This window comes from Pan troglodytes, chromosome 5, assembly GCF_028858775.2.
Source record: "Pan troglodytes isolate AG18354 chromosome 5, NHGRI_mPanTro3-v2.0_pri, whole genome shotgun sequence".
In the NCBI taxonomy this organism is placed as follows: domain Eukaryota; kingdom Metazoa; phylum Chordata; class Mammalia; order Primates; family Hominidae; genus Pan; species Pan troglodytes.
In genome coordinates, this window is record NC_072403.2 from 9,062,995 (window position 1) to 9,078,292 (window position 15,298).

The 15,298-nt window shown below is 45.9% G+C and overlaps 2 protein-coding genes across 17 annotated transcripts in view; both read left to right on the forward strand.

Annotated features, from left to right (window-relative positions):
* RIPK1 (receptor interacting serine/threonine kinase 1) overlaps positions 1-3,219 on the forward strand; it is a 50,849-nt gene extending 47,630 nt beyond the window's left edge. For all 5 annotated transcript variants that reach the window (XM_016954825.4, XM_016954826.4, XM_054685574.2 and 2 more), the window contains one exon: positions 1,085-3,219. In XM_016954825.4, the coding sequence (XP_016810314.1) occupies positions 1,085-1,371 (287 nt within the window). In that variant the 3' untranslated portion in view covers positions 1,372-3,219. The remainder of the gene's footprint in view (positions 1-1,084) is intronic.
* Positions 3,220-6,505: 3,286 nt separating this feature from the next.
* Positions 6,506-15,298, forward strand: part of BPHL (biphenyl hydrolase like) — a 35,526-nt gene continuing 26,733 nt past the window's right edge. For 2 of the 12 annotated variants that reach the window (XR_010157879.1, XR_010157880.1), the window contains exons 1-4: positions 6,863-6,997; positions 7,435-7,655; positions 10,534-10,637; positions 14,109-14,275. Coding sequence is in view for 6 of the 12 variants with exons in the window: in XM_009450407.5 (XP_009448682.2) it covers positions 6,891-6,997; positions 10,534-10,637; positions 14,067-14,275 (420 nt within the window). In the remaining 6 variants the exon portion in view is untranslated. Of the gene's footprint in view, positions 6,998-7,434; positions 7,656-10,533; positions 10,638-14,066; positions 14,276-15,298 lie in introns of all 12 variants that reach the window. The other 10 variants (XM_009450409.4, XM_063812756.1, XM_016954831.4 and 7 more) reach the window with 10 other exon arrangements.

Below are 15,298 nucleotides of genomic sequence, written 5' to 3' on the forward strand. Positions count from 1 at the left end.
CTGTTTAATGAGGTAGTGTGGGGATTAAGGAATTTTTTTTGTTGTGGTTGTTGTACATTTTTGTTTCCTTTTATTATTTTTATGAAGGGGGAAGGAACCAGTAGAAGGAGAGAGGTTATGGCTATTGGAGAGAGGTTATGGCTATTGGAGAAGAGGCAATGTCGGTCGGCAGTGGGGTGGAGTAAAGGAGGGGAAGGGTCCAAAAACAGACCTTGAAGAGTATAGTTACCTCGTCGCTTGAAAGACAGGGAAGGCTTTGTAACTGAATGGGTTCACACCTGCTGGACAATTCCTTGATTAAGTAAGAGGAAAGTGAACTGTTGGGCTGGGGTGGTGGTCAGGAGTTGAGCAGCTTGAACTCTGGCCAGATGTAAGTGGAGAATGTCTAAAAGGAACAAAAATGGTGGTTTTCCCTTTACATCCAGGAAGGTCGAATACCAACAGGGTCACTGGCTAAGATTGACTAGAACACCCGACCTCGTAGCCACACAGGGGTTTTGTTCACAGAGCCATCAGCTGTGGCCCAGGGATGTGTCTACTAGGAGGAAGGAATGCCTTATTCTTTTTTGTTTTGTTTTTGAGACAACATCCTGCTCTGTGGCCCAGGCTGAAGTACAGTGGCACAATCGTGGCTCACTGCAGCCTCGAACTCCTGAGTTCAAGTGATCCTCCTGTCTCAGCCTCCTCAGTAACTGGGACTACAGGCATGTGCCACCATACCCAGCTAATTAAAAAAAAAATTTTTTTTTGGTAGAGACAGGTTCTTGCTGTGTTGCCCAGGACTGGTCTAGAACTCCCGGGTTCAAGTGATCCTCCTGCCTTGGCCTCCCAAAGTGTTGGGATTATAGGCATGAGCCACCACGCCAGGCCGGGAATGCCCTATTCTAATTCACATAAAGACTCCATGTGGGCTAGCAGGCATGTGAAATGTCTGCCGGTGCATCAACAGCTATATAACTAAGAAGTTATCTTTTTCACTGTCTTCTGGTACTCTTCATTTCACTTGGGTTTTTTAGCAATTCAGGAAGCCGGAATGTTTGAATGGGTTTTAGCTTGATACCTTCTTCTCTTTCCCATTTGGCAGATAATACCACTAGTCTGACGGATAAACATCTGGACCCAATCAGGGAAAATCTGGGAAAGCACTGGAAAAACTGTGCCCGTAAACTGGGCTTCACACAATCTCAGATTGATGAAATTGACCATGACTATGAGCGAGATGGACTAAAAGAAAAGGTTTACCAGATGCTCCAAAAGTGGGTGATGAGGGAAGGCATTAAAGGAGCCACAGTGGGGAAGCTGGCCCAGGCGCTCCACCAGTGTTCCAGGATCGACCTTCTGAGCAGCTTGATTTACGTCAGCCAGAACTAACCCTGGATGGGCTACGGCAGCTGAAGTGGACGCCTCACTTAGTGAATAACCCCAGAAAGTTGGCTGCCTCAGAGCATTCAGAATTCTGTCCTCACTGATAGGGGTTCTGTGTCTGCAGAAATATTGTTTCCTGTACTTCATAGCTGGAGAATGGGGAAAGAAATCTGCAGCAAAGGGGTCTCACTCTGTTGCCAGGCTGGTCTCAAACTTCTGGACTCAAGTGATCCTCCCGCCTCGGCCTTCCAAAGTGCTGGGATATCAGGCACTGAGCCACTGCGCCCAGCCAACAATCCGCTCTGAGGAAAGCGTAAGCAGGAAGACCTCTTAATGGCGTAGCACCAATAAAAAAGTGACTCCTAGTTGTGTTTGGAAAGGGAGAGAAGAGATGTCTGAGGAAGGTCATGTTCTTTCAGCTTATGGCATTTCCTAGAGTTTTGTTGAAGCAAGAAGAAAAACTCAGAGAACATAAAATCACCTTTTAAAATTGTGTGCTCTCTTCTTCACGTAGGCTCCTGTTAAAAACAAAGTGCAGTCAAATTCTAAGCCCTGTTCAGAGACTTCGTGGATCACAGCTGCAGCTCACTGCCACATCACAGGGTCCGTTAATGTTAATATTCAATACTCTATCAGTCACTGTAGGCTCTAAGAACCACGTGCAGTCTTCAGCCCATTAAATTATCGATTATTTTTTAATTAATTGAATTTATATTGAGTTTTCAAATTAACTGAATGGATTTAAAGGGGTACCAAGGAGGGGGGAAACATCAGAATTTCCCAGGCAGTTGTTGCAAGGAATTGCTACTAACTGTGACTACAACAGAAATTCTTGATTGACTTTTAAAGTTATTTCCTGGCATTCTGGTACCTTCACCCAGCCTGGGTGCCCTGGAGAGGGAACAGGAAATGCTGATCTCTACCCCTGGGTGAGACCAGAACCTCAGGGCTGATACTGTTGAGTGGCTTCCTCGGTTTACTCTGTGTACTGTGAAAGTATTTTCATATTTTTTCTGTGGTGAAAAAGGACAGCTTCTGAGTATGGTAATTGTGCCTCTAGCACCTAACCTTTCAAAGCCCACCTGAAACCTGGGGGTGGATGAAAGAACTAGAATAGAAGACTGAAGCTGGGTAGGCCGCTCAGTGTCTCCACTGGCATTTTGCTAAACCGACAAGGAAGGCTGTGTGCTTAGCTCTCCCCAGAGGGAGGGCGAGAAGGGTGTGGTGATGGTCAATCTGGCTGTCGGAACAGATTCTGGTGTCTTGGGCTGATAACAGTGTTGTTGATTCTGATTGTGAATCCCCTCAACTCTAGCAGACACATACACACCCCTGAAATGGGGCTGCAGAGCAGACTGTCTCAGCCTTGCCACTGTTGGCATCTCGGGCTGGGTAATTCTCTGTTGTGGGGACTGTCCTGTGCCTTGTAGGATGTTTAGCAGCATCCCTGCCCCCACCTACTAGATGCCAGGGGCACTGTTCTCCCCCCCCCCCCGCCCCCAGTTGTGACAATAGTCTCTAAACATTGTCAAATGGTCCAAGGAAAGGGGAAAATTGCCCCGGTTGAGAAGAGCACTGCTGTAAAGTAATGAGCCTCGGCTCTCCTGTCTGCACCTGTACGGTTACTACTTGGCCACCACGCAGCCTTGGCTCCTACAGCCCAAAAGAGAGAATGGAGGGAGGCTCCAGGCTTTGCTGGAGGGGCCTGGGTAAGTTCTGTTTGCTCCTTGTACCACCATCCAAATGGTGTTCTCAAATCTCTTAGATTCCAAAGAGGTTGAATAATTAATGTTCAAAGGCAAGAGGGCAAGGCATTTTTTAACACACTTTTTAAAATAAAATTTTATACCACAACTTTAGGCTATTGATGTGATGTGTCACTGGGACAGATGCGGATTCTCCATGGTGCCTCTGCCACTGAGGCCGCATTTCCTGAGCATAATCCCCTTTTACCCTCCTGCTGCCAAGCAGCAGATGGGATGCTGATGGTAAGAACACCTCCCTGCCAGTGCATTTTGGCGCTCAGGATGAGAGGCCTGCAGCACTGCTGTCCCTGCGCCTGGCTCTGGGGCCTTCCCTTCACCCCCACTCTCTCAGCACCATGGTGAGAAGAACCAAGTTTGCCTGTGAGGAGTTACATACAAGGCCCAAGCTCCACATGAACACTGCTGTTAATGGGCAGAGCCAGTGACGACACAGACCAGCAAAGGAGAACCGAGACTGTCCACACTTGGTTCGGAAACAAATATTCACACCCTAGGTTATTGCTGGTAATGGAGACCTACTTCCAGCTCCCACAGTCCTGCTTGGTAGATTTTCTACTTGTTGCTACAATCATCATCTTTGCTTTGGGTCTGTCACGTGAGGTTAGGGTTTCAGGAATAAAATGTTTAATAAATCACAAAATATTTTAGGCAGCATTTTGATGTACATTTTAATGTGTGGTATTTATGAAAGGGAAGGGGTTTTCTAATTATAATAAAGGCATAAATAGTGTAAATATTCAAGATTTTAGAAGCAGCTGATTGCGGAGAAATCACTGAAAGGTTAATGCTACTACAGTGATCTTTACAATATGTAATAATCCAAGTATACGACCAGGTATAGTGGCTCATGCCTGTAATCCCAGCACTTTGGGAGGCCAAGCTGGGAGGATCGCTTGAGGCCATGAGTTCGAGACCAGTGTGGACAATACAGCAAGACCCTATCTCCACAAAAACATTAAAAAATACTAGCCAGGTGTGGTGGTGTATGCCTGTAGTCCTAGCTTCTTGGGAGGCTAAGGTGGGAGGATCACTTGAGCCCAGGAGTTTGAGGCTGTGGGGAGCTGTGATCACACCGTGCCTCAATAATAATAGCAATCATCATCATCCAAGTATAGAGTCCTGAAATTGAGAGCCCAAAACTCCCCTCTGCCCCTTCTCAGCTGTGTTACCCAGGCCTTGCTTCCTAACCTTTCGCCATCATTATCCAAGTATAGAGTCCTGAAATTGAGCGGCTCAAAACTCCCCTCTGCCCCTTCTCAGCTGTGTTACCCAGGCCTTGCTTCCTAACCTTTCGCTGTCATTATCCAAGTATAGAGTCCTGAAATTGAGCAGCTCAAAATTACTTTTCAGCTGTGTTACCTAGGGCTTGCTTCCTAACCTTTCTTAGCCTCAGTTGCCTCATCTATAAATGAAGAGTGCAATAGCACAGAAGGCTGATGTGAAGATTAAAGAAATATGATGCATCGTAAGGTGCCTGGCACAAAAATGGCAGTTTTTTTAAACTGTACAATCTTGCTATATATAAAGAACTGGTTGTCAGGTATGTTACTTAAAAATAGTGACACCACGCTGGACGCGGTGGCGCACACCTGTAATCCTAGCACTTTAGGAGGCTGAGGCGGGTGGATCACCTGAGGTCAGGAGTTTGAGACCAGCCTGGCCAACATGGCAAAACCTCGTCTCTACTAAAATTACAAAAATTAGCCGGGCATGGTGGCGGGTGCTTGTAATCTCAGCTACTCAGGAGGCTGAGGCAGGAGAATTGCTTGAACCTGCGAGGCAGAGGTTACAGTGAGCTGAGATTGCGCCATTGCACTCCAGCCTGGGCAACAAGACCAAAACTCCGTCTCAAAAAAAAAAAAAAAAAATTGTGACACCAATAACCTAAAACTCAGTGCTACCGTTTTTTATTAGCACAAGGGTAACTGGTGTTGAAACTGTACAGACAGCTATTTTTATCATTTCTGAGATGAAACCCCAATCAACATATCAGGAAAAAAGGAAATACTGACCTCACCAAAGATTTCTGAAAGTCAAATGATATTAAACTCAAACATTATATATGTCTCTTTCCTTTTATGCAGGAATTAATGTGATAGATTTATGTTGAGAGTAGAATATGAAAACTTTTGCATAGTCTGTATTTAGGCCAAAACTGCCTTTACTACTCAAGAAAGCCCAATGGGCCAGTGAGGACACTGCAGGTGACAGAAATTTCTATGAGTGTAACACCTACAAGCACTGTGCTCACAGGACTGACTGTTACACCAAAAAGGTCTCTTGGAGGAAAAGAAATGCAATATGCAAAGAAGCTGTTGTCTCCAATTATTCAAGCCAAGGCTACAACAGTAGCCACAAATCTGCCAGTTATTTCCAATTAAGGCAGAACGATTGACTTAAAAAGAAATAGTTGTTTTTTTTCTCCACTGAGATTTCAATTAGATAATGTCTATAACCTTTATAAAGCTGCAATTATACAGCCAAAAGAAAAAAATTAATTGTGGTAAAACATACATAAAACTTACCACTTAAACCACTTTTAGGTGTGTAGTTCAGTGGCAGTAAGTACACTCACAATGTAATGCAGGCATCACCAAAATCCATCCCCAGGACTTTTTCATCTCTCCAAACTGAAACTCTGTCCCCATGAAACACCAACTTTCCATTCCCCCTTCCACCAGCCCTCAACAACCCCCATTCTATTTTCTGTCCCTATAAGTTTGACTCCTCTAGGTACCTTATTATATAAGTGGAATCACACAGTATTTGTCTTTTTTTGACTGGCTTACCTCCCTCAGCATAGTGTCCTCCAGGTTCATCCATGTAGTAGCAAGTGTCAGAATTTCGTTCTTTGTTCAGGCTAAAAAACGTTCCCTTGCATGCACAGACAACATTTTGCTTATCCATGTATCTGTTTTTGGACACTTAAATTGCTTCCACCCTTTTGGCTATTGTGAATAGTGCCGCTGTCAACGTGAGTGTAAAAACATTTCTTCTTGTACACCCTGTTCTAAATTCTTTTGGGTTATATACCCAGAAAAGAAAATGCTGGATCATATAACTGATTTGTTGAGGAACCGCAGTATTGTTCATCACAGTGGCTGCACCATTTTACATTCCCAACAGCAATATACAAGGGCTTCAATTTCTCTACATCTTCACCAACACTAATTTCTGGGGGTTTTGCTAGTAGCCATCCTAATGGGTGTGAAGTGGTATAAACAAAATTTAGATCCCATCATCTCTGAAAAGCAAATACACTTCCTAGTACTAGTCAGTACTAGATAGGTGCACAGCGTTTAGAACTTTACTTGATCCAACATAGCAGCCTGCCTAGAGCCGGAGCCCCGCCCACTCCGGAGCCCCGCCCACTCCGGAGCCCCGCCTGGACGCCCACGCAGCGAAGGCGCTATGGCTGGCGGCCTCGCCTCCTGGAAAAGCCATGGTCGCTGAGGCGACGAGCGAGGGCGGGGCAGCGCCGACGGGGACACTCGTCCCGGGAGCCAGAGCCAGCACCGAGAGGGGACGGTCTACGCGGGTGCCGGCCGTTCCAGGACTGCGAAACCACGAGCCGAGTTTCGGTCGCCCATGGGAAAGCACCCGGCAGGGCGTGGCTTCGGGGCGGGGCGGGCAGAGGGCGGAGCAGGATGGAGAGGCGAGATGGGCGGAGCAGAGGGCGTGGCTTCGGGGCAGAGTGGGCCGGGTACCGCGCTTGGTCTTAGCGCATGCGCGCTCCCGGCAGCTACGCGACCTGTGACCATGGTGGCTGTGCTGGGCGGCCGGGGCGTGTTGCGCCTGCGGCTGCTGCTCTCAGCGCTGAAGCCCGGGATCCACGTCCCACGGGCCGGACCCGCGGCCGCGTTCGGGTAATGGCGGCCACCTCGCCCCGGGGATCCCCAGCATCGGCGCGCTCGAGGGGCGGCGGGAGGGGCGCGTGCCGACAGCAGGAGTTCCCGGCGCGCGGGCACGGGGCGTGGGCGCGGCCTGGCTGCCCTGTCGCCCTTTGTGCCGCGAGACCCCGATCCTGGGGGCCAGCCGCGCTTGGTGCTCGAGCCCCTCGATCGTGCATGCGCCTCGGTCAGCCTCAGTTCAAGGAGTCTGGAGCCGTGGAGGCTTGGGCTATAGAGTGCAGCCCCTTCAGTGTGCAGACCAGAGAGACCCAGGGAGATACATTTGCCTGTAGTATGGACTCACCCGTGACGGAGCACGGACTAGAATCCCAACGCCCTCATTAGTCCATTGCTCTGTCCAGAGTCCACACTAAGGGCATAAGGACAATAATCTCTTCTTTCTCTTATGTCAGAAATCAGCCTGAGCCTGAGTACCGCTAAGGCTTTAATCACGGGCCCCGAGAGCCCTAAGTCTTCTCTTTGCTTGCTGATCTTAATGTGCAAAAGAATCACGTTGGGAACTGAAAATTCAGAATCCTGGGCCTCACTCCCAGAGGATCTGATCTACATGTGTGGAGATGCCCAGGAATCTGCTTTATTCTCTTTTGTCCTCCCACCTGTCCCCCCATTTCAGGTAAAACAATAACAAAAAAACTGGATTAATTTCTGACCTTCTGTCTTGAAAATGGATACTCTTGGTCCCAAGAGATACTGGGCAGAAATGTGGATAGAGCGGCATGAAGCTTGTTTTACTTTATTCTCTACATACATCCCTACACACATGCAAACACACGTATACAACGAACGTACACAGTGCATGTGCGCAGTTGACTGTTGATGGGCTACTTTCATAAAGTCAGTACTAGATAAATACACAGCGTTTAGAACTGTACTTGATCCAACATAGAAACTTTTAGTTTGAAAACTTGATTTAGAAGGAGAAAAGAGGGCAAATCTGACCAGCTTTTAAAATTTCATATTGCAATTGACTAGCTCCTTTAATTTTAGAATTATTATAAGATGGTCAGGGCTATTTTGATAGATGGAAAAACATGTTACTGGCTACAGCTGTATAAATTAACAGTGAAAATGATTATTTTTTCCAGTTTCCTGTCTGCAGAAAGGCATCGAAATAAGTTACTGTGATTGTACCAATATAGTTCTTTTTTTTTTGAGACTGACTCTCGCTCTTTTGCCCATGCTGGAGTGCAGTGTTGTGATCTCGCTCACTGCAACCGCTGCCTCCCAGGTTTAAGCGATTCTCGTGGCCTCAGCCTCCCGAGTAGCTGGGATTACAGGTACCTGCCACCATGGCCGGCTAATTTTTGTGTTTTTAGTAGAGATGGGGTTTCACCATGTTGGGCAGGATGGTCTTGATCTCCTGACCTCGTGATCCTGACCTCGTGATCCACCCACCTGGGCCGCCCAAAGTATCGGGATTACAGGTGTGAGCCACCACACCCGGCCGATCCTAAGCTATCTTAACTGTAGAAATGAATTTCTCAGAGGAATAGGGCAGTAATCATAATAAGTAAATGGCAGGGTCAGTATTGCCATTGCTTGGTGGCTTCATTGATGCCCCTTTAATAATATTTCTGTAGATAAGGAGCTTATAGTTTGGTCAGACCTTATTACTACCCAATTCTGTCTTTTATTTTTCCAGAAATGGTGTGTTAAGATTAGATGTACCTGTATTCAACACATCTGTTTCCACGTTTGTTTCTTTTTTACTTGAGACTGGCAAATAAGATTAAACCAAAAGATAAAACAGGACCTCATTTTTTCAAAAGGGCTGTGTTTCAGTTATCCTTTGACTAAGGGCAGAGGTAGGGGTAGGGAGTATGTAGAAGAAAAAGGAGATGGGCCAGGCCTGTAATCCCAGCGCTTTGGGAGGCTGAGGCAGGCAGATCACGAGGTCAGGAGATTGAGACCATCCTGGCTAACAGGGTGAAACCCCGTCTCTACTAAAAACACAAAAAAATTAGCCGGGCGTGATGGCGGGTGCCTGTAGTCCCAGCTACTTGGGAGGCTGAGGCAGGAGAATGGTGTGAACCAGGGAGGCGGAACTTGCAGTGAGCCGAGATGGCGCCACTGCACTCCAGCCTGGGCGACAGAGCGAGACTCCATCTCAAAAAATAAATAAATAAAAATAAAAATAAAAGGAGATGGTGGTTGATTTCATTGTATTGGCACTCCACCAGGAGAAGAGAGCGCCTCCTTCTGGCATCTGTCCTGGCTTGCCATCATGTCCCTCCTGTGCTTCACTCAGTCATCTGTCTGATAAGCTGATGGAGCCTGCTCCCGGTGCAGGGGCCGTCTGTGTGCCCCACTCGTATATATCCCAGGACAGTCTGGCTGTCCTCGAAGAGCCGCTGAGGAGAGGTTAATCAGAACACCTGTACGGCACCCATAATTCAGGCAGCACAGACACTGGCATTATGCCTGTCCTGAGGCGTTGCCCTGTGCTAAGTGTGGTCCAGTTAGATGCTGGATCCTAGGAGGTCTTAGGCCAAGGCGGGTCAGTGGCAGGAAGGAGGGCTCTTGAGATGGAGGCTTATGGACAGGGCTACTTAGCAGTTGACACAGACATATTTTAACGTTTTAAAAAACAGCAGGATTTATCCGTGCAGATGGGCACTGTTGACTATGGCCCTCCTGCAGCAGGCCAGACAACACAGGATACCCTACAGCTAAAGAACAGCCTGGAGATCGAGACCTTGGGACCAGTCTCATCTTTGGGAATGTCACCAAGGCTGCTGAAGGTCTGGGTAGGTCCTCTGGGCCTGCTGAGGTGCAGACGAGTGACTCCAGAGTCTCTGCCCCTGATGTCCACCCTCGTTTCACTGCACCAAGCCCCACGCCAGCCTGCACTTGAGGACCCTTAGCTTCCAGCTCACCGGCGTGTGCCATGAGCCTCTGTGGCCATTGATTGAGCAAGCCTCCTAGGGTTTTTGTAGGGTGAGCCCCAGGCTGGGCACAATAGCATATTCAAGCATGAGGGCACAGTTCAGATCGGCAGTCTAGTAAAGAAAATTCGAACTCATGTCACTGTTCAGAATTGGAAAAATCGGAATAACCCAAGGAGACTGAGAGGCGTTCTGGAGGCGACTCATTCATATACAAAGACAGTTTTATCATATTAAATTCGTGCTGTTAAATGATTTTCCTCTGGGGGTGGATTTTTAAACATTTTTCAAATTTTATTTTTTAATTGACATAAGTGTACCTGTTTATGGGGTAGATAGTGATGTTTCGATAGATACAAGGTGTAGTGATCAGATCAGTGTAATTAGCATATCCATCATCTCAAACATTTATCATTTCTTTGTGTTGGGAACATTCAGTATCTTCCTTCTAGCTATTTTAAACTATCGCTTATTGTTAGCCGTAGTCATCCTACAGCGCGTAGAACACTAACACTTATTCCTCCTGTCTAGCTGGAATTTTGAATCAACTAAGAAATCTTGCCATCTCCCCTTTCCCCCTGTGGGGATGTGTTTTTTCTCTTCTAGCACCTCGGTAACCTCTGCCAAAGTGGCTGTGAATGGCGTTCAGCTGCATTACCAGCAGACTGGAGAGGGAGATCACGCAGTCCTGCTACTTCCTGGGATGTTAGGTCTGGACACTTTTTAATGGAATATTTTTGCATGCTGTAAAATCTATGATGCCTTCACAATACTAGATGCCAAATATTGATTATTAATTTTAGTGCTTTTCTGAAATGTTTTCATATTTGCTGCAATCAAACTTAAATGACTTAGAAAAGTAGGTAACTTTCTACTGCTGTTCAGAATTGGATTTTTTATTCCTTTAGTAAAGTACCCAGTTTTTCCTATACAAGTACTCTGTGAAATCACAGTTGCCCATAATTTGGGAGGGTGACAGGGGTCAAGGAAAGGGGTGTGGGAATAAGGGGTAAAGGAGGAAGGTGAGTGGGTAATCAGTCATCCTAGTTTGCCTGGCATTGGGGGATTTTCCAGGATGTGGGACTTTCAGTGCTAAAACTAGAGTGAATTGATCACTTGTTGTGGTTGATAATATATTCCGTTAAAACAAGAGGTAAGAAAAAAAAACTCAGTTTGAATCTTTTTAGAAATCAGAGTTAGATTGGCATATTACCCTCTCTCAATGTATGGGCCATAATAAAGCCTACTGGATCTCAATCTCATTTTGCAGAACTGGAGTTCAGATGTAGAAAGTTCAAGGGAAAAATTTGCAGTGATTCCAGTACATCCGAAATCTGGTTTTAAGGGTGTTAGTATTGTTGCTTTATTTTTGATTTAGTTAAATAATCCTAATATTTAATCTCAGTATTCCTGGGGGACTGGATCCAGGAAGCCCTCAGATCCCAAAATCTGAGGATCCTCAAGTCCCTGATATAAAATAGCTCAATGTTTGCATGGAAGCTACGCATGTTCTCCTGTATACTTTAAGTCATCTCTAGATTACTTACCATATCTCATGCAATGTAAATGCTGTGCAAATAATTGTTATTTTGTATTGTTTAGGGAATAATGACAAGGAAAAACGTCTGTACATGTTCAGTACAGACCCAACCATCCATTTTTTTCCTGAAATATTTTTGTTCCGAGGTTGGTTGAATCCACAGATGTAGAACCCACGGATAGGAAGGCTGACTGTACTTATTTCTTTGTGATTTGCTTCTTTCTAAAAGTGAAGTACTAAGAAGGTTCCACTTGACTGAGCCTCAGCGGATCGTGGCACTGTTGCACGTGTGTCTAAATGGTGTTTGGTACCTTTGTTTTCCTTAACCTGATGAACGGGGACACTGACTCATGGCTGATGGGGAGCTAAAGTTATCTGTAAAAGCATTGCCTATCTTAGCTTTCCATTATTTCGGTATTGCAGTCATTGTCCAGGTGCTAAAAACTTACCAATTTAATTTTTTTTTTTTTTTGAGAGGGAGTCTCACTGTTGCCCAGGCTGGAGCCAGTGGCACGATCTTGGTTCACCACAACCTCTACCTCCCAGGTTCAAGCGATTCTCCTGCCTCAGCCTCCTGAGTAGCTGGGATGACAGGTGTGCGCCACCATGCCTGGCTAATTTTGTATTTTTAGTAGAGACGAGGTTTCACCATGTTGTCCAGGCTGGTCTCAAACTGCTGACCTCAGGTGATCCACTTGTCCCGGCCTCCCAAAATGCTGGGATTACAGGCATGAGCCACAGCACCTGTCCCCAATTTAATTTTTTTTTATGTAAAGTATTAGCATGATTCCAATATTAAAAAAAATGGACCAGAGGAGATTCTCTCTCCTGTCCTATCCTCAGCACCCAGTTCCCCTCCCCACAGGCCTCTCAGGTGTTACATGCTGATAACTATGTACATGTATTCCTTAAATGTTTTTTTAAGTTTTATATTCTTGGCACTGGTCTTCAAATGTGTACATGTGTGCCAGGGAGCAAATGCCTTCTTGTTTCTGAAATTGGTCTTTTAGACTGTTCTTTTTTCCCATCTTCTCACCTCCTGCCCCTCCTTCAGGGTACTTCCGTGGCCAGAACCCCTCCAGGTCAGAGGCAGAAGAGAAGCCTCATGGGTCACAGCAGCAGATGTGGGCTGGAGATCTATTCATTTGGTTTTGGCTTGAATTTTCTGAATGGTTTACTTGATCTTGAGAAAGATATATCTTGCCAGGAAAAATGATAGGCCTTGACAATGTTAAATGATCCTGCACCACCTTGAAAGACATTTTCTAATATGGTTTGTCAGGCAAGTGGTTAGTAGTCATTTGTGGCCTGAGGTAGAAGTCCTCAGAAATCAGCAGACTTCACTGATAAAATGCTGACTGGCCCCTGGACTGGGCTCTGTGAGAGTGGCCTTCTGCACTGTGCACAGTAGGTGTGAACACACCACACCTACAGGGACCACGTGGTGGGCTGTGGACTAGCGGCCAAGCTCCCTGCAGGCCCACTAATAGAATTCAGCTTTTAGCATGGGCTGTTTCATGCTGTTCTGATGAAACTGATTTGGTTTCTTTCCTCCATACCCCTTCTGCATTTCAGTGTTTTTGTTTAGTTTTCCTGGTTTTTAATTATAACTACAAAATAAAATGTTTAGGCTATTCACTTTAGCTTAGTAAAAAAAAAAAAATTAAAAATCTGGAATTTTAGAATTCTACTTTGAATAACTTGGACCAAATCTCATAAATTTCTTTGCAGATATTATAGAGATCCCTCTCATGTGTAAGTCATTGTTTTAAGAAGAAAAGATAACCCAGAAGCATATCTGTGAATTAATTTCTATACAGTTTCATTAATTCTTTCCTTTAGAAAAGGAAGATTAAGCCAAAGAGGTTTCAAAAGTGCTGAAATAATACAGAACCAAAGGAAGACCCAGGGCCTCTGTCTTTCTCAAAATAGCCACCAGGGGGAGGTCGGAGGCAGGCCTGCGCTCCGCCGGGAAAGGAAGCCCGCCTCCTTTTTTTTTTTTTTGGTGGAGGGACAGAGTCGCACTTTGTCACCAGGGTAGAGTGCAGTGGCGCAATCTCCGTTCACTGCAACCTCTGCCTCCCTGGTTCAAGCGATCCGCCCGCCCCGGCCTCCCAAAGTGCTGGGATTACAGGCGTGAGCCACCGCGCCCGGCCCCTTTTTTATTTTTTTGGAGACTGAGTCTTGCCCTGTGCTCAGGCTGGAGTGCAGTGGCGCGATCTGGGCTCACTGCAACCTCCGCCTCCCGGGTTCAAGCAATTCTCCTGCCTCAGCCTCCTGAGTAGCTGGGACTACAGGCGCACAGCGCCACGCCCGGCTACATTTTTTTTTTTTTTTTTTTTGTATTTTAGTAGAGATGGGGTTTCACCGTGTTGCCCAGGCCGGTCTCGAACTCCTGAGCTCAGGCAGTCCGCCCGCCTCAGCCTCCCAAAGTGCTAGGATTACAGGCGCACCCGGCCAGCCTGCCTCCTTTCTTCGAGTGGATGGATTAAGTCATTGCAAGGCTGCTTTCCTGATTACATTCTGACCACTTTGAGTAGAAACTACTTTGCTTTTAAGATTGTTATTGCTTCTGTTTTCACTGTAATGTGTTTGATAGGTGAAAGCGATCACCTGAGGGTAACCAAGTGGCTGTTTTTAGGAAGTGGAGAGACTGATTTTGGACCTCAGCTCAAGAACCTCAATAAGAAGCTCTTCACGGTGGTCGCCTGGGATCCTCGAGGCTATGGACATTCCAGGCCCCCAGATCGCGATTTCCCAGCAGACTTTTTTGAAAGGGATGCAAAAGATGCTGTTGATTTGATGAAGGTAGGTCTCTGAGGGAAGGGCCAGGGGAGGAAGGGTGGCTGGGCCTGTCTTCATTTATTTTGTTTAAATTTTGTTGTTATATTTTTCTACAAAATAATACCATGTGATTGCTATAGAAAACCCCAAGAGTTCAAATAGGTATAAAGAAGAAAGTAGAAATAGCCCACAGTCCAGCTCTCTAGAGACACTACCAAATCTTGGTGGCTCTGCTTTCTGGCCAGTCTTATTACATCACAAACGCAGTTTCATATTGATGGCATCGTACTACACCTAACGTTTTTCTAACTTACTGTTTTTGTTGAACAATATTTCAAGGAAATAACTTTCATGTCAATAAATATGCATTTATACTAGTTGTATGATAGGCACGTATTATTCCATTGTATGGATGTACTGTATCTTATTTCACCAATTTTCTTTTTTTTTTTTTTTTGAGACAGAGTCTCGCTCTGTCACCTAGGCTGGAGTGTGGTGGCGCGATCTTGGCTCACTGCAACCTCCGCCTCCCGGGTTCAAACGATTCTCCTGCCTCAGCCTCCTGAGTAGCTGGGATTACAGGCACCTGCCACTATGCCCAGCTAATTTTTGTATTTTTAGTAGAAACAGGGTTTCATCGCGTTAGTCCGGATGGTCTTGATCTCCTGACCTCATGATCCACCCACCTTGGCCTCCCAAAGTGCTGGGATTACAGGCATGAGCCACCACACCTGGCCTATTTCACCAGTTTTCTAATAGTAGATAATTAACTTAATTTTTAAGTTGCCTTTTTCTGCTGTTATAAATAGCAGGCAGTGAACATTCTGTTGCTCGTGGGCATTTTCATTTTTTTGCCACTATAAACAGTATTGTTGTGGACATCCTGGACTGAGCTCCTGGCACACAGGGAGAATTTCATACAAATTTAGGAGACAATTTGCTAGGTGATGGAAGTTCCAGATGTTCATTTTGCAGGATAGTGCCACAGTAGTTACACCATTTTATGGTCCGGGCAGCAAATATCTTGGAGTAATATCAATTCTTTAC